Source organism: Ursus maritimus, unplaced genomic scaffold (assembly GCF_017311325.1).
Source record: "Ursus maritimus isolate PB19 unplaced genomic scaffold, ASM1731132v1 scaffold_23, whole genome shotgun sequence".
Taxonomy (NCBI): domain Eukaryota; kingdom Metazoa; phylum Chordata; class Mammalia; order Carnivora; family Ursidae; genus Ursus; species Ursus maritimus.
The window spans coordinates 46,854,832-46,872,963 of record NW_024424786.1 but is presented as its reverse complement, the minus strand read 5'-3'; the positions used below and the strand labels follow the sequence as shown (position 1 = coordinate 46,872,963).

At 64.4% G+C, this 18,132-nt stretch overlaps 2 protein-coding genes across 13 annotated transcripts in view; one reads left to right on the top strand and one right to left on the bottom strand.

Moving 5' to 3' along the window:
• Positions 1 to 9,137, top strand: part of TSPAN4 (tetraspanin 4) — a 26,969-nt gene extending 17,832 nt beyond the window's left edge. For 9 of the 11 annotated variants that reach the window (XM_040639703.1, XM_040639701.1, XM_040639702.1 and 6 more), the window contains 6 exons: positions 4,858 to 5,049; positions 6,401 to 6,562; positions 7,450 to 7,551; positions 7,664 to 7,795; positions 7,894 to 7,977; positions 8,696 to 9,137. In XM_040639703.1, the coding sequence (XP_040495637.1) occupies positions 4,858 to 5,049; positions 6,401 to 6,562; positions 7,450 to 7,551; positions 7,664 to 7,795; positions 7,894 to 7,977; positions 8,696 to 8,764 (741 nt within the window). In that variant the 3' untranslated portion in view covers positions 8,765 to 9,137. The remainder of the gene's footprint in view (positions 1 to 4,857; positions 5,050 to 6,400; positions 6,563 to 7,449; positions 7,552 to 7,663; positions 7,796 to 7,893; positions 7,978 to 8,695) is intronic. The other 2 variants (XM_040639698.1, XM_008699676.2) reach the window with 1 other exon arrangement.
• Positions 9,138 to 11,437: 2,300 nt separating this feature from the next.
• CHID1 (chitinase domain containing 1) overlaps positions 11,438 to 18,132 on the bottom strand; it is a 27,721-nt gene continuing 21,026 nt past the window's right edge. For both annotated transcript variants that reach the window (XM_040639696.1, XM_040639695.1), the window contains 3 exons: positions 12,069 to 12,149; positions 11,768 to 11,810; positions 11,438 to 11,611 (listed from right to left, as the gene is read on the bottom strand). In XM_040639696.1, coding sequence (XP_040495630.1) covers positions 11,513 to 11,611; positions 11,768 to 11,810; positions 12,069 to 12,149 — 223 coding nt within the window. In that variant the 3' untranslated portion in view covers positions 11,438 to 11,512. The remainder of the gene's footprint in view (positions 11,612 to 11,767; positions 11,811 to 12,068; positions 12,150 to 18,132) is intronic.

Here is an 18,132-nt window from a genome sequence, read left to right as displayed (position 1 = left end):
CGTATAGAAAGCAGGGGTGGATGGGCTCTGTGTGGGGCAGAGAGATGTGGCCTCGGCCATTCAGGGCTGGAGAGGGCCCCTCGGAGGCCAGGTGGTCCATGTCCCAGCTGCACCTTCCCGTCTGCGGCCCTGTCCTGCTGCCTACGGATGGGGCTTTGTCTTCCCCCTGGCTGCCCGAGGTATCTGGCGATGGCCTCTCCCTCCCCTCCCCCAAGCAGTGCTGCTGAGTTTCTTGTGCGGGACTCTCTGCGACGGGGTGGCGGGGGAGGGGGGACGACTCACGACCCCGAGATCGAGGGTCTCGTGTTCCACTGACTGAGCCAGCCAGGCGTCTCTGCTGCTGTGGTTCTTTTCTGTCCCCTGGATGTCTCTTGTGGTCCATGAGCCCCTCCTTGCCCTGGAGGGTGGACTTGAACCTCCTGAAGCTGCTGGCCAGGGCTCTTCTGCTCCTCTGCCCGGTCCCTCCCCCGTGCACACTGGCTTCAGGGGTCCTCAGTCAGTGGGGCTGGTCTCCTTGTGTCCAAGCCTTGGGGGTGAGTGAACGGGCTGATGATGGCACGGGGGCTTGCCGGAGTTTAAGAACATCAACGGCAGACAACTGTCACCCAGGGTGACAATATCTGGTATCTCAAGCCCCTTCGCTCAGTCTCCCTGATTCCTGCCTTGGGGCAGCTGCAGACATGATTTCTGGCACGGTGGACAAATTTTGCCATTCCTGAACTTGTATTGATGGGGTCCCTTCGTGGCTGTTCTCGGCTGGGTGGGGTGAAACACCTTGCCATGCCCAGCCCCCACCCCAAGGCTGTGCTGGCTGCCAGGCAAGGGGCTTCTGGGCACAGGCTTGGCCCCCGCGGGCACCCAGCCCTCCACTGTGTTCCAAGGACATGGCCAGCTGTCCTGCCATCTGCTGGCCGGAGGGGCAGTGGCAGAGAGCCACCTGATACCTGCCGCTTCATGGGCCTGGGGGCGGGGGTGGTATCTCAGACCATGTGGTCCCTATATCCCCAGCCCTAGGCCAACCCGAAAAATGCACAGACAAGAAAAAGGACAGCAGGAATGTCAGGGGGCCGTCGGGGGAAGTACAAGCCAGGCACTGGGCTGGGGCTGGTAACAGGTGAGGGCAGAAGATAGGGCATGTGCTCGAGGTACACCAGAGGGAGTCAGTGAGGCCACAGCGGATGGCAGGGCAGGGATGGGGTCCCCAGCAGGAGGCCTGGGCCCCTCTCTCAGGCTGTCATGGAGTCTGCTCCTGGGACCCAGCTGGGCTCCTGTGTGGCTGGGAGGAGAGTCCAGCCAGTGCCCCAGGCAGTGAGAGAGTGAGGCTGGACATCCGTGGGATTGGGGTAGGGTCCCAGCCTCCCAGGGACCTCAGCCCCACTAGCCCTGTGTTTGATGTTCTGTGTCTGAGTTTAATGGGCCTTGTTTTTTTCCTGCACTTGGAGGCTGTAATTTTCCTGCCAAAATGTTTTAAAAGCTGCATACGCAGAAACATTTTCAAAATTACAGGTAATTTTATTAACTGTGTGTGTGCATTCTGTTAATGTGTGTGTCCGAGTTTTTGGTGATTGGTCTATGCAGACATGCTTGAACACGGAGGGCCTTGGGGCTTGCGGGCATGACAGGTTATAGGGCAGCATGTCTGTGACATTGAGCCTGTGTGTGACACTGATGCTGAGAGGTGCCTGTGGCAGCGGGGGCGTGTGACGCGGTGACGGTGAGGGGTGCCCGTGGCAGCGGGGGCATGTGACGCGGTGACGGTGAGGGGTGTCCGTGGCAGCGGGGCGTGTGACGCGGTGACCGTGAGGGGTGTCCGTGGCAGTGTGGGGTGTGTGTGTCACAGTGTGGGTCTCTCCTGCCATCTCAGGGTGGAGGTGGGATGATGTGTGCAGAGTTAATTAAGGAAATCCGTTTCCACCAGTGCTGGGGTGAGGACCCCCCTCCTGGGTCTCCCGGGACCTGGGCCGGCCAACCTACCACAGCTGCTCTGTTCCCCGTGTCCTCTCCATGCCCTTCCGTGTGTCCCCATGGGGCGAGGGAGCTCAGAAGGCTCATTTTCCTGCTGACAGGAGCCGTCCGCCGACGTCCTTGAAGGCGGGCAGTGGGGTTGTGAAGAACGAGTCATTCTCTCCTCTGCTCGGGGACCTGCTGCAGGAGGCAGCCCCACCCCCTGAGGCCCCATCCTGGGGGCTCAGCTCGGAGACGTGACTCGCTCCGAGTGGGGGCTGTGTGGTTCAGTGAGGGACAAGCTGGTGTGAGCCTGGGCATGGCGGCCGGTCACTGTGTCCTCCTCCACAGGGAGGTGAGGGGGCTACCCTCACGCCCTCCCTGACCCCAGTCCCTCCCTGGTCCCCGGCCGCGGTGTCCCTTTTGTGCGCAGCACCTCACTGGGTGCCCCCAGCTTCAACCTTCCCTTGGGCTTTGGAGATCCCAGAGGCACTGGGCACGCTGTGGGGACACGGTGCCCGGTGTCCCTGCAGGCGCAACGGAGGGCACAGCTCCAGAAAGCCCTCGGCTCCCAGTTTCTCATCTGCAGGTTGGGCGGGAGGATCGAAGGAGCCAGAGCCTGTCCCAGCCTCTTCTGTGCCCCATGGTGTGGAGTGGTGCCTCCCACAGGCGGGCGCAGGGTGCGCAGAGGTGCTGGGTGTCCCCTCAGCGGCCCTGCCTGGGGTCAGCACGTCAGACAGCGCCAGCGCTGCTGGGGGAGGGGGGGGCTGCCTCCATCCTGCAGGTGGGGGGACACTCCCCATCTCCATAACTGCCCCGGGGTTGTGCCCAAGCCCAGCTCTGGGGTGCAGACGTCACCCTGTGTCTGTGTCCCCCCCGCCCTGGGCAGCTGGCTCCTCACACTGGGTGCAGAAGAGGCAGTCTGAGCCACTCCTCCGGGTGGGTCCCCCTGCTGCCCTCCCACCTCTGAGCCTTGTCTGGGCAGCCTCCCCTGGCCCCTGGCCTCTGGAGCCTCGTCATGGCCCTGGGTTTGATCACTGCATGGAGGTGGCCTCACGGGAGGCCGTCCATGGTGGGCCCTCTGGGAACCTCCAGGGCCATCTGGTCAGTACCCCTAACCTGGTACCCTGCCCTCTCCCTGCCCCTTGCCTGACTGCAGACCCCCACCCTACTCTGGGGAGGGGCTCAAGCAAGCAGGACGACCCCAGCTTCCTGGATCCTGCCCTGAGCCAGCAGCGTTCAGAAGAGGTGTTGTTTTTGACTTTTAGACCAAAGTTCTTGCTTCTGTGGAAGGTGCAAGAGGGGCAGGCGAGTCAGAGAGGACCCGCATGTTCACCCTGAGCTGACGGACCCCCCCACACACACTGGAGGGTGGGGGACATTTCAGCTGGGGGCCCTCTTGCCCCACTCAGCCCTTGGCAAGCCCCAGAGGGATCCCAGATGCTGGTAGGCCTGGGCCGGAGCCCCCGGTGTCTGCCCACACCCGGGGAGCCGTGGCCCCTGCTGCTCTTGGGCTGGGAGTGCGTCTCCCCCCCCCCCCCAATAATTGTAGTCTCCTGCCAGCCTGGCTTAATGCATGCTGGCCCCACTCCCACCCCAGGGCCAGGCTGACCTGCTGGTGGGGGAAGGGGCGAGCAGGTGCACATGGGAAGGTGAGGCCTTCTTGGGCAGGGGTCTCAGAGCCTGTGGGGTCTGCTGAGTCATGGGGTTCCTGCCAGGCTTGGGGAGCCAGGCCACTTGTTGGGGAAGCATCGGGTGTGGATGGTCCTGCCTCCCCTTGGCTCTGCCTCTGACTGGCTCATTTCCCAGCATCAGTTTACTGGTCTGGGAAATGGGGTGGGAGTCTGGCCTTGTAGGCTCCGGAAGCTTTTGTGGGTGAAGCAGGGCTTGTGGTGGCCCCAGGTAGATGCAGTATACCCTGGAGTCTGTGCCCTAGCCTGTCCTGTGCATGCGGGGTGATCACTCCAAGGGCTGGGTGTCACGCCTAGGAGCGCCCTGGGGGCTGAGGCCATGGGGGCCGGGCCAGAAGGCAAGGAGTGGGGAGGGGTCCCCGGGGCTGCCTGGCTTTCCCCAGAGCCCTGCAGGCATTGGTCGCCGAGTGGTCTCATTGAAGCCCAGGTTTCGGGGGACCAGGTGCTGGTCAGTGTTTGTGGGGCTTACCGCCCCCAGCCGGCACCTGGAACATTCTCTTGTTTATTCCTGAGACTGCCAGAGCCCTGGCCCACCCCTGCTCCCCCAGGGCTGCATGTCCCTGTCACCAGGAGAGGCCGAGGGCCTTCTCCCCTTTCTTCCTCTCATTTTAATTGTGTTTGTAATAAGGAGCAACTGTTAAATTCAGACAGGTTCCTGTGGTTGAGAGGAAGGGGCAACGAGGGCCAGGCATGGGTGCTCCCGTGCTGGCATCCACCCCGGGGCCAGGGGAGTGCTCTTGGGCTTGTACTTAGAAGGGGACAGCTGGGGACACCAGGGGTCATCTCCCTGACTGCTCAGATCCAGAGAGGCTGTGGGGGCAGGTACAGGCCAGGCTCTGGGGAAGAGGAGGATGATTCCTGGACGGGTGGTGTTTGGGGGGCCCCTGGGGCACCCTGCCCAGGCTGCCTCACCATGTCACTGGGACGGGGCAGGCACCCATTTGTGACCCGAGTGGAGAGTGTCCTCAGACACTTCCCCACTGCCTTGGGGGCAGACCTGGCGTCCCCACCCATTACTGTGGCTATGGATCGGGGGTGTGGGGGAACTGGCTGGGCGCTGGGACAAGACTGGGGGGGGTGAGTGGCCCTGGGAAGTCAGCAGGGCGGGTGAGGGTGCACGGGGCCCACGGGATGGCCACAGGGGTCTGGGGAGACTGTAGCCCGGCTGGGGGGGTCTGGGAGGCTGCCTCACTGCTCTCTCCCCCCACCCTGGTGGTTCTAGCTGGGGGGCTGCGGCATCCTTGGTGTTGGAATCTGGCTGGCTGCCACCCAGGGGAACTTCGCCACCCTGTCCTCCTCCTTCCCGTCCCTGTCGGCCGCCAACCTGCTTATCGTTACCGGCACCTTCGTCATGGCCATTGGCTTCGTGGGCTGCATCGGGGCCATCAAGGAGAACAAGTGCCTCCTGCTTACCGTGAGTGCCCCCTGCTCACCGCGAGTGCCCCCCACGGGTGGGCTCCACCTCTGGGGCTGCTGCTCCAGCTCTGTGCCGCTTCGAGGGCCACAACAGCTCACAGCCGTGGCCTGTGGCAGCCCCTGGGGGCCTTGCTGGGGCCTCCCAGACCAGCCTGGGGCTAGGGGGGTCGGGTGCTGGGGGCTGCCCGCTCAGCCCGTCCTGGAGGCCTCCCTTGACGGGACAGAGACACCCCCACACACGTGCACACAGGAGCCGTACCGGGCCTGCTCTGAACCACCCTTTCTGCGACCCCTCCCCCGCTCCTGTCCCAGGACCCGGTGTTGAGAGGCTCCCAGTCCCCCCCTCTGCCTTGGGGACAGGGTCACAGGCAGGATGTTCTCGTCTTTGGGAACATTAATCACAGATCATTGAGAAGGGGAAGGATCCTTGCCTATTAATATGTCTGGCAAAGGCCTCCGGCAGCTTCAAGTCCTGAATCACCCCTTCAGATTGCTCTTGTCTGAGGAGCCCTTGCCCAGGGTGGGGCCCCGGAGGGCACGTCCCCCGTCTTCAGCTCTCCCAGGTGTGGAGCACGTCCGGACACTCCCATCAGAGGCCGCCCCATCCCTTGGAGCCGCAGGTGGGGGCGTGGCTGGGTCCCCAGCTGCCCTGGGGCAGGAAGCTGCACTCCAGCCTTCCCCACAGGGTGACCTGGGGGTCCAGAGCCTGGGGCCTGCTGGGGGCAGTGTGGGCCCTGAGTCCTGGGCCGGATCGGGGGCCCCAGGAGAGGACAGGGCTCGCTCCCCCCGCCCTGGCCCCATTCCTGTCTGCGGGAAAGGAAGTGTGCACGCGTCTCTGCTGCTCCGCTGGCCGGGGGCTTCTCCAGCCAGGGTCAGGGCTGTGCCTCTGGGGGTGCTCGAGTGGGGGGCTGCCAGCCAGCAGGCAAGGTTGGTGCAGTCAGGTGGGGCCTCTCAGGCTCCTGGTGGCTGTCCCCTCACCTTGGCCTTTCCTGAGTGGCTGCTGGCCACCCCTGGCTGCTCTGATGGCTGTGACCCCCAGGGTTTGGGGTCATCGCGGTCCGACCCACGCCCTGCCCACAGGGACACAGGCACAAAGCACACGTGTGTGCTGGCAGGTGTGAGGCTTGTGCTCCCCGGTCCGTCGAGCAAGAGCAGAGCCCTGAGACAGAGAGGGGAGGGGTCCAAGGGAGGTGGGGGAGCACGAGGCGGGGCACGCCGGTCTCCGGGGGACGGCCCCGCGGACACTGGGGCTTCTGTCTGAGGTTTGCGGCCCCGCCCTTGGGAGGCCTCCCGGGCTGGGGGGCAGCCTGGGGTCGGGGGTGGTCACTGAGGCCGGGTCTCCTCTCTAGTTCTTCGTGCTGCTGCTGCTGGTGTTCCTGCTGGAGGCCACCGTCACCGTCCTGTTCTTCGCCTACACTGACAAGGTTCAGTCACCCCTGCCCTCCCCGGCTTCCGGTGTGGGCTCTGATCTCACCGCCCGGAGAGGGGCCACAGCGCTGTGGGTGACAAGGGTGCGGGCACGGCTGGGAATGGCGTTCACAAGCCCCACACTCAGTGTGGGTGGACAGCAGCCCCTGCCATCCAGTCACTGGGGGACCCGGCTTTAACTGCAGCCCCCAGAGTCCAGGCCTGGAGGCTCGGGGAAGTTTCTGACCCTCTGGGAAGTGGGGGCGCAGGCGAGCAGCGCTGTGCCCTGGCTGTGCTGAGCTCCTGCCGTCCTGGACTGCTTGTCTGCTGGGCAGGGAAAATCCCCCACCCCCTTTACTCACTCACGTTACTGACAGCTCCTTTACACGTGTTTTATATTCTGGGCTATACCCTAGACCTGCGTTCCTTATTTTGCTCACATTTTTGTGCCTTTGCCCGTTGGGAGCTCTCGCTTGGCTCCTGGGTCCCTTTGGCATCCTCCCCTCGGTGCGCTTTCTGGCGCTGAACGACCCCCCAGACCCAGCTTGGCATCTCCTGCCCCAGCCCTGGAATCAGCCTTTTCTCCAGGAGCCCTGGTTCCTTCACCAGAGGATGGTCTGGAACCAAGTTCCGGGGGCCGGCGTGCTCCTCGCCACTGGGGCGTCGTAGCTTCTGGGCCCCTGAGCCGACAGACGGAGCCGTGTGTACTCACGACCCGTGTGTACAGACCGCTCTCGGTATTTCTGTACTTGTCCGTCTGTCTCTGTACGTGAAGCTGAGGTGCCTGACTCTAGTGCCAGCCGGTGTTCCGCACCACAGAGTGCCCAGGGGTGGGCATGGGCAGGAGCAGAGTCCTGGGCACAGGGATGGGGGCTTCTGGGAGGAGGGGACTCCAAGGAGGGGGACAGTGGGCACAGGTGCCTGTGGGGTCTGGATGAGGCAGTCGGAGCTGGCTATGGGAGTGGCCCTGCTGACACCACTGCACCTGCAGATCGACAGGTATGCCCAGCGGGACCTGAAGAAGGGCCTGCACCTGTATGGTACCCCAGGCAATGTGGGCCTCACCAACGCCTGGAGCATCATCCAGACTGACGTGAGTCTGGGTGTGTGTGTGTGTAGGCAGAGGGGATGGGGGTGTGCCGTGGGGGGGGGCAGGGCCCACCGGCCTGCTCCCCAACCATCCCAGCCCCTGCGCCTGTCTGTAGTTTCGCTGCTGTGGGGTCTCCAACTACACCGACTGGTTCGAGGTCTATAACGCCACTCGTGTGCCCGACTCCTGCTGCCTGGAGTTCAGTGAGAGCTGTGGTCTTCACGCACCTGGCACCTGGTGGAAGGCGGTGAGCACCTACCCTTCCCATGCATCCTGGCCCCCCGGGGGACTGGGGGTGGAGGAGGGCTGGCCTCGTGGCCCCTGTGATGCGTGCTCTTCCTCCAGCCATGTTACGAGACCGTGAAGATGTGGCTCCAGGAGAACCTTCTGGCTGTGGGCATCTTTGGGCTGTGCACGGCACTGGTACAGGTATGCCGGGCAGGGCCTGCCTCAGGAGCCACCTGGACCCGGCCCGGCCTCCGACCTAGCACCCTAGCTCACCAGCACCTGGGGGCGGCGCCCTGAGCCCCCGTGGCTGAGCAGAGGTGGGGTGTGAGGGATGCTCGGGCCGCTCCGTGGGGAGGTGATCTTCGACAGGCAGGCCCGCCTTGTTCCTGCGGCCCAAGCCTGGCAGCTGGGGCGGGTGCTCGTCACGGGACTGCCAGCACAGGGACCTGGTGCCCCGATCCTGGCTTCCCAGCCCCAGTGGAAGTCCTCCCGAGTGTCGGCGCCCTGGGGGAGCTTGAGGCCAGGGTGTCAGTAAAGTGGACGTCAGGGCAGCCCCTGTTCCTGGGGTGCAGAGACAGATGGGGGTCACAGCCAGATCGCACACACTGTGGAGGTGATCACGGTGGGATGACGGGCAGGGAGGGAGGGGGCAGATGGGCCCTGAAGCCACCAGCAGAACACAGTGGCCATGCGGAGAGGTCCGGGGGCCGAGCCCTAGGAGTCCCCAGGGTGCCCCCTGTGCCGAGGCTCGGGGACGTGGCTGGGGTGGGACCTGAATTGCCAGGGTTGGGGGAGGCATCCCCGGAGAAGTGGGGTACAGGCATCCAGGGAGGAAGCTGGGGGTGGGGTCTGTGGGCAGGACCCCTCTGTGCTCGTGGTCTCCTGGACCAGTCCTGCCCAGCCCCTTGTGTCCCCACAGATCTTGGGTCTGACCTTCGCTATGACCATGTACTGTCAGGTGGTGAAGGCGGATACGTACTGTGCGTAGGCCGCCCGCTGCCTGCCGCCTCTGCCTAGCCGCCACAGGATGCGGCCCACGGGGAGAGGACCGCGTCCCCACCTGCCTCTCCTGCTGCGGGACTCAGCCAGCCCTGTGACACACTGCGCCGGAGGGGGTGGCTGAGCGCTGGCAACACGGGCAGGGCTGGGGGCGGGAGGGGCTTCTTGCGCTTTTCATATCCATGTATTCTCCAGAGCAGTGTTCTCCCCCCTGGCTGGGGGTCATTCCCGGGTGGGGGTGGGGGTGGCGGGCCGACCGCTGGTCCTGGTGCTCATGGTGGGGCTGCTGCCCCGCCATCCACATTCCACAGCGGAGCCAGGGCAGGCTCTGGGTGCATCTTTAATAAAGTGCGTGGACAACAGCCCCCCACCCGTGTCTGTTGCTGCCCTGACCCTGGGGGGGGGGGGCTGTGCCCAGACAGCCCCCCACCAATATGTGCCCAGTGCCTAGAGTGGGGTTCCTGCCCATGCGTGGGACCAGCCACCAGACCTCCATGAATTCAGGTACAGGGAGTGGCCACAGGTGCCTCAGGGTGGCCCTGCACCTCCCTCCTCCCCATCTAGTCCCAAGGCCTTGCCTGCCCCCAGGGGTCTCTCTGTTCCGGTGAATTTGGCCCCTTAACTGCTCATCTGTAGGATTCTGCAAAGGAAATGGGCTGTTAGGTGTGGACCAGATACCACTGGCTATCAATGCTGGGCTCTCCTGAGACAGGACTGGGGGTGTGAGGAAGGCCATGGGTCTGGGGCTTCGGGTTGGGGGATGGGCCCCTCCCAGGAGTCTCACTAGCTGTGGGGCACACGGCCCCCCAAACTCTCAATTTCCAGCCCTCCTTCCTGCTGGCTCCAAGGCTCTGCCCTCTCTCTGTCCCCCCCCCCGCCCCCCGAGTCACTGTTCTCGTGTGGCAGGCCCCCCTGGGGATGCCCATAGCCAAGCACTGACCATGGCCACAGACACAACCCATCTGCCAGTGTGCCCCCAAGCCCACCAACACCACCTGTCCTCATTCCACGGAAACTACCAGAACCAACGTGTAGTGATCTCAGGGCACGAGGTTAACGTCCCCAAACCAAACTGTTTCTCGCCTACCAGCAGCAAACTGGATAACCAGGAACGGTCACATATCCAGCAAAGCAGTCCCCGTGTAACCCCACCAGTGTCCACGGAGCCCTCCTGCTGGGACCCGGGCCCCCTGTTCGTGTTTCTAAGTGTGTGTGACTGAAGACAGACCCGTCCCACACTTGGTTGCTCCTGTGTACCCCACGTGCAAGGTCTCGCTGGACCCATGGGAACGGCGTGCACACCTGGGACCCTTTCTGCTCACAGCCTCCTCTGTGACCCCTCAGACTCCAGCCCTGACTCAACTTCCCCTGAGCAGCCTTGGAGCCCAGGCCCACCAGGGTCCCCGCCCTCCAGCACAGGCCCCCACCTGCTGCCTCTGAGTGCTTCCCAGGCTCGTTGTTCTCACTGTGTGGGTGCCCCTGAGGGTCTGACCTCAGGACCCCCCTCCCAGCTCCCACCCCCTTTGCTGGTCCCACCTTCCCACACACACCCAGTGGCTGTCACCTGCCCGGCTCCCCATCGAACACCCTCATACTGTGAGCCCCCAACCCCTGAGCAGGCTTCCAGACACACTAGAGCCCAGCACCCCAGCCCCAGTGCTATGGCCTCCTGGCTCCCCTCCTGTCCACGTCTCTGAAGCTGGGACAAGGGGGGTGCTGGCCTGTGCCTACGGCTCCGTTCTCCGCTCCTGTGTGTTGCCAGGGTGGCTGGTGTGGGGCCTCAGGGAACCCCCTGCTGTGGCCCCCATGTGCCAACCCACAAGCAGACAGGCATACATGTGAACACACGTGCACACATGGACTTGTGATGGCTTCGCTTCATCCCCCCCACCCGGGTCCTATTCAGGCCCAGACTCTTCTTCCATGGGGCTGCTCCAACAGGGCGCTGGCAGGCCCTGCCCCTCAGGACATACGACTGCCCCTTAGAGCTCTTCCCGCTTCATGTCCCACAGAAGGAGGGTAGGAAACACGGCCTCCAGCCGAGGACTTGCAGCGTGGAACCCCCCAGTGCTTTGGGCAGAGCCACAAGCTCACACACGGCGTCCGACCAGTCAGTCGGGTCCGGCCTGGCAGGGCTCTGGCTCCGTGGACAGCACCAGGCCCTCGACTGGCGTGGTTACCGAGGGGGCTCTGCTGCTCAGAGACCCCAGGCCCACGGAGTTCAGTGGCTGGGGGGTGGGGAGCCAGCTGTCTCTGGCTACTGGCAATCCCAGAGTCTCTCCCCATGTTTCATCCCAGGAGCCTGGCTACACCCGTGGGGAAAACCCGACTGCCCAGCCCCCTGGCACCAACCGGCTCGCAGGGGTCCTTCTGCGGAACAGGAACAGCTCTGAGCCGGGCTTTGTACAGCGGCCCCCACACCCTCGCCGGGCAGACCGGGCTAGCATGGGCAGTGAGAGGCCGAGCCCCTCAGCACAGCCTGCGGGTCCACAGGGGAGAGAGCCCAGTCCTGCCCCCACCGGCCTGACCGCAGTGGGGGCTGGCCGGGAGGGGCCTGAGTCATCGGGGCAACCCTGCCAGTTCGGCCCCTCCCCACATCACTGGTGAAGAGGCCTGGCTCCCACGACCCCTTGGCCACCGCTCAAGGACCACAGCAGAAACGGAAAACACAAGAGTCTGTATTTTGCATGTGAACTGGTCACTCCGTCGCTCAGGAAAGCACACGTCCGAGTGGAGCCTAGAGCAGGTCGTAGAAGTAGTCCAGGCCCTGGCCCAGCTCCCACATGGACACTCCGACGCCCAGCTCCTGGGCCAGCTCCAGCCGCGCCTGCACAGACTGCGGGCCCACGGCATCAGCCCCACCTCTCACCCCCGGGGAAGACCCCGTGCTGACCACCCTTGCTCACCGCCGCCTCACCAAGGGCAAAGCCATGGTGGGGAGGGGTTGCACCTGCTGTCCCCACCCCCAGCATCAAGGCCGGCCCACGCATACCTTCAGAGTTGGGTAGAAGACGATGTGCCTCCCACCACGGCTTCTGCAAAAGAGGATGAGGCCTACTGCCTCCTGCTGGCCTCTGCTTCTCCTGCCATCCTCCACTCCAAATGGAAGGGAGTGCCGGCCCCGCCTCCCCTTCGAGCCGAGGTCTCAGGTCCCCTTGGAAAAGGCCCTGCACAGGTCCCACTCCTTGGGCTGGCCCGACCCTCAGGGGCAGTGCTCCAGCTGGTGGCCCAGGGGCCCTTGGCCAGCCTGGGCAGGCACAGCCCTCCCCTAGGGCCTCCTCCCGGACACTCACTTCTTGTACTCGAAGAAATGCTCTGCTGCCTGGCTGTCCCACATGATCCGGGGCCTGTGGTCCTTCAGCATCTGAATGTACCTGGGGGAGGCCGGGGCATGGGTGTGGGAGTCCTTGAGACCGCCCGAACACCTGGAGAGGCACGGCCGCCGAGGCTGTCACAGGTGGGGCAGCGCGACTCGGGGGCCACCACCCCCCGCCGGTATAGGCAGTGTCCACGGCACGCCCGGATGTGGGAGGGTGATGAGTGCACCCTGGACGCAGGAGCACAGGACGGGGCCTGGGACCCTCAGCCCTGGGCCTGCGCGGGTGGGGGCCTTGTGTCCTCCCTCGGGTGGGGGAAGGACAGAGATGCCGACAGACGGACGGCCCCTGAGACAGCAGCACCTGTGGGCTGCGCAGCTAAGTGTGGGACGGCACCAAGGGGCTGCGTGTCCCGATCGGGCCTCTTGCTGTGTCCTCTCTGCCCCATAAGTGTCCAAGTGGACGGAGCGAGGGCACGTGCATTTGGGGGCAGAGCACATGCTCACGGGGACTGCTGAGTGTCACAGGAGAGGCAAACTCAACAGACAGAACGCAGCTCAGTGGTCACCGGTCAGTTGGAGGGGGGCGAGGGGCTGCTAAGAGGGTCCAGGGCTTCTTTTTGGGTGGGGAAAATGTGGAATTTGAGGTGCTGGCTGCATGACTGAATGCACTGAACACCCCCGATGCTGAGTTTGTGGGGTGCAAAGGAACCTCCCCCCAAAAGTGACAAGGCCTCAGATCAGAGGGTTCCAAGGCCAGAAAGAATCAGGGTGCGTGTGTGCAGGACCCACCACAGCCAGGGAGGGAGGACCCCGAGGAGGGCGGGAGGGGCGTAGGGTCCCCCAACTTCAAAGGAAACTAGCCTGTGGCTTCTCACCTTCCACGGTGAGGCCTGAGGTCTCCCACGTGCTCTGCTGGGACCCCCACCCCCACAAGACCAGAAGCATGTGGGGGGCTGGGTCGAGTCTAAGCCACCCATGCTGGACCTCCGTTGAGCTGGCCTGAGGACCTGTCCGCACCCCAACCTCGGGAGGGGTCCCCACCAGCCCAGACCTCTGACCTCCCCCTGGCAAAGGGGCCTGGGGCCCGATAAACACAAAGGGTGGGACCCACATGCCCAGTGGCCTCTCCTGGTTGCCGTTCCTGCTGCAGCCAGAGCCACCATGCCCCACCCCCTGCCAACTCAGACCCCTCGGCGCAGCCCCCTGACCTGGCTTCCCCAACGGCCCCGCACCAGTCTTCTCGGGCTGGGGGTAGGCACGGCGGGGTCTCCCTGATGTAGGCCCACACTATGAGTCCAGCGGGTGGTGAGCCAGCCGCTTCTTGGGTGGTGGGAGGAGCCTGGTCCGCAGGGGCCCCCCGTGACAGGCAGCGGGGCTCCCCCAGGACTGCCTTTCATGGGCAATAAACAGCAGCCCAGCTACAACAGAAGGCACCTGGAGAGCTGTGCTGTGACAAAGCGTGACCTAAGCCAAGCAAGGCGCACATGGAGGCCCAGGACCAAGACAAGAGCTGGGTGCTTGGAGGCAGGACTCAGCAAAAGGAAAGAAGCACAAAGACAAGGTGCGGAACTGGACAGAAGGCCCAGGGCCACAGGAAGTCGACCCCAAGAGGCAGCCCAGGGAGGCCAGCCAGGGGCTGCTGGAGTGAGACGGGGCGCAACACGGTGACGCTGGCAGAGCCGCCGTGCCTGTGAGGTCCACCCTACAGCTCCCCGCCCACAGGGCCTCACACGGATCTGCTGTCCTCAACCAGGAGGAGTGGGGTTCCCAGCGCTGCTGTCTGGGGCTGGCGGGCCACAGGGACTGGCCTTACAGAAAAGCGTCTGTCCCCAAATGGCTGCGTGCCCGCGACCCCCTGGTGCCCTGGCTCTCAAGGAGACTTCCAAGCATGACCTGCCCTTCAGGGACCCATCTGGCTGTGCTCCAGCTGGGGTTTACTTTCACTGGGGTCCTGGGGGGATCCCTGGGCAGGAGCAGGAGAGGACCCTCAGGGTGGGGGCTACAGGCCCCAAAGGTTCAGAAGAACAGGTGCCCACCTGGATTGCTGCTGGGGATCTTGTGGGGCCAGGCCAGACCCTGGGGAACATCTTGGCCTGCCAGGGAAGGAAGACTTTGCAGGCATGGGGACCTATGTACAGATCAGCACCTAGGCCCACACCACCTCCTGGGGGATTTCATGGCTGCCCAGAATCCCCAAAGTTGGAAACTGACCGGACCAAGCAGAAGAGCCTGGCCATGGTCATGACAGGTCCGTGCGGTGTCCAGGGATGGTCAACAGAAACTAGTAAGTTGCGTGGGAAACTCGCACTGCAGACCATGGCCCCCTGTGGCCCCCTTGGCAGGCAGAGAACCCAGGCCTGGCTCGCGGAGGCCAGGAGACCACATGCCAGGCCTGAGGGAGCTGGCCTCCTGCTCCTACCACGGGCTCCTGGCTCTGTCTGGGGGGGAGCAGATGGTGAGGTGGCTGATCACACACTTCCTGGAAGGGAATGGGGACACCTGCCACAAAGGACCCAGGTCTCAGCGTCAGGAGAGGCCAAGACAGGGATGGCAAACAACCCTGAAACAGGCTGCCCGGGCTTCTGTCAGTGCGAAAGCTGACCACCCTGAGTGACTGTGGGGTTCTCCTGCACCCCACACCTGGCCCATCGTCACCTGCATGGGGAACAGGGTCTGTTGCTGCAAGTTCCTGGGGGGGATGGCCACAGTGTGCATCTCGGTGAACTGCATTTCTAGAGTGCTGGATCAGAGCCCACCCCACAAACAAAGGCATCAATCTAGAGCCTTGCTAAGCGCTTCCGTCTGGCTCATGGATCAAAGAGGTGTGGCCTCGAGAGGGGCACACATGTTAGCCCTCCTCTGCGGGCCAGGAGGACTGCCTGGAAGAATCAGGCCATGGGCAAAGGAAGTGGAGTGAGACCCATAGGGGCCTGAGGGGCGCCTCCCTGTTGGTGTTACAGGGGTGGGGAGGCACTCGGGTGCAGGAGGGCTCACGCCAGGTGTGGGGAGAGTGCTCAGGCCACACTGGGGGGGCTCATGCTGGCAGACGGGCCAGCGCCCATCACCCCGCTCTGTGTGTGTCCTTTGTTCTCACCAGGAGCTGCTGTCCTTTCTTGGACTGCAGCTCTGACCCCGGGACTGACCTAGGGGGGTGTGACCCCCTCCCCAGGCTCAACTCCCCTCTTGTAGAGGGGGGGATGTCCCCCATGATCCCCGTCAGCTGGGGCTAAGCTCACTGTGACACAAACCCCAGGGAAGGTGCTGTGCTGGGAACTGTCCTCTGCTTGAGACCCCACTTTGGCAAAGGTCCCCTAAGCGTGAGTCTGACTGCGTGGGGGCCTGTGGGGAGTGACTGCACTGAGGGCCGCGTGTCTGCCCCTCCACACCTCGTCCGGGGCTTGAGGCTCAAGGATCCCTTGTTGGGATAGCAGCCCTGACTGCCACTGGGCCAGTGAGAAGCCCCTCCTGGGACCCCTGTGGGTTCCTCACAGGGCTCAGAAGCCAGCCCCCCCTAGGCGCCCCACCCCTGGACAGTGGGCACCCACACACCACGGCGTGGAGCACAGCCCCTCCTGCCCGGCGTGGAGGGTATGGCCCCCAGATTACCAGGATCCAGAAGGGGACCCCCAGGGGAGGGGAAAGCCAGGCAGGAGATGGGCCCCCTGGGGGCACCTGTTCCTTCCCTCAAACATCCCTGGGGGCCAAGGGCACCTTCATCCACCCTGATCCCGCTGCACAGGCACATAAAGCACACCGGTGGAGCCCGCACCATCAGCCCTTTTGACCTGCAGCCCACGATCGCCTGGGGGCCCGTGGGGGGATGAGGAGGGGCACGAGGAGCCACCATCAGGACCACAGAGTTTCTTGCCTGGTCTCAGGGCACCAGGCCTGGCCCCATTCTACAGCAAGGCAGGCAGAGGCCTGGGATGGAGGTGACTCTGGGGCAGCCCTACACCACAGCTCGCCCTAGAAGCAGACGTGACCCCTCGCCTGCTTCAAAATCCTCAGGCTGGTCAGCACCCGATGCCCGGAGGCTGTAGTAGTGACCCTGCCTGCCGGCCACAGGCCTGTCCTGCCACCCAAGGCCCCTCAGCCCCTCTCTGTGGGACACACCCACCGGGCAGGACCCAAGTGGGACCACAGCCCGACCTCCACATGCCCTTGAGGGGCGTGAGCTGTGGCCCTGCCACCTCAGCACTGTGCCCGCTCTGACCCATGGGAGCCCCGCTGAGCTGCCATCTGCTCCGGCCAAGGTGGGCGGGGGCAAGAGCTCGTCCTTGACACACAGTCCCGCCACACCCCCTGGGCCCACAGACCACTCTCCCCCCAGCCCCCTGCCCTCAGGCAGGCCGGAGCCGGGCTGCCCCCTCCTTGGCCTCCCACCGGCAGCTCTCAGTGGGGCACGGCTGGCTGGGAGGCAGAGGCTGGCAGCCCGGGTAGGGGGACATCTCAGAAGAGGGCGGGGAGCAGGACGGGGGGACAGCCAGAGCCCCCGCACATCTGAGGGCAGGTGGTGGGGGGGGCGCACATACCCACACGCGCCGTCATAATCGAGGCCCTGTCTCCCTGCCTTCAACGGTCAAGGGCCAGAAACTGGCGGCCAGTGGAGGCCGCGGGGTGCCCTCCATCACGTGACCCAGGCTGGGGGTGTGCGGGGTTCACTGCCAGGCTGGGGTTAACAAGCCTGACAATCCACTCCATGTGCCGCTGTGGGCCTACACTGAGTGAATAAACAGTAACTCTCCAGCCCTGAGGTGGTGGCAGATGGACTGTGTCCCCCAGATTCCTATGCTGGAGTCCTGACCCCCAGCACCTCAGGATGTGGCCGCATCTGGAGCTGGGGCCTTTACAGAGGTGCTGGAAGTTAACACGGGGTCACCGGGGGGCCCTGATCCCATGGGACTGGGGTCCTTATGAGAAGAGGGAATCAGGACACGGACACGCATGGAGGGATGACCCCGTGAGGACCCAGGGAGAGCACAGCTGTCCACACACGAGGAGAGAGGCCTCAGGGGGACACTGCCCCACCCACGTGGGCATCACGGGACAGGGGGACAGTGAATGTATACAAGCGCAGGCTGCCTGAGCACCGCAGGGCTAACGCCTCCCGGCCCCCACAGGCTGGGCCAGCAGAGCCCAAGGCTGCAGCAGAGGCGGCTAGGGGGCACTGGGGGCCTCTGGCCTTACACGAGCATGCTCCTACTCCCAGCTGACCGGTCAGCAGACAGCATGGGTTAGGGTTAGGTCCCTGAAGGCATGGGGCTGGTGCTGGGAGCCCAAGCTCAGGACGTGGCTCTGTCCATTGCCTCCTTGAGCCAGGCACCCAGTGAGGGACATGGGGCAGAGCAGGGGCACCAGAAATACTTCCAGAACTTTCTCAGCCATGCCCTGCCAGAAAGGAGCTGCAATGGGGGAGGGGCAGCACTAAAAGAGCACAGAGCAGCTCTGGCCAGAAGGACAGGTAAACAGGAAGGGGGAGCTCTCCGGGTTGAGGTGGCTGGGTGCCGAGAACCCCAATCTGCTGCACGGACATGGGGCAGTGCCCCAGCAATTGGCCAGGCACCATCTCAGCCCCCCAGGAGCTGGGGAGCCACTCCTTGGCCTGCCCCACCTCCTGCTGTCTATGCCACATCCACGCCACGTCCACGCCACTTCCCCAGACCCTTCCCAGCAGAGAGGGGCAGGCCTTGGTTCAGAGACACAGAGTGCCCCCCGTGCCAGAGGCCAGGCAAGGAGTGGGCACCACAGGCTGCACCAGACCCCAGCATCAGCTGTGCAGACATGGGACATGGGCCTGAAGGAAACACAGAAGCCCCCCGCCCCGCTGGGTAGGTGGCTGGCAGCAGCCCTTCAGAACCCACGAGTCCAGCCAAGGACCATCCAAGCAGCTTCTGTCCCCCTCACCACGGCACAGCTGGAGGGGGTCACCACGGACGACAGGCACGGACAGGCCTGGTGGGGCAGCAGGCATCGGGCAGTCGGCCGCCCTGCCTAGGCTGACACGCCATGTCCCTGGTGGAGGCAGATGACCTGCAGAG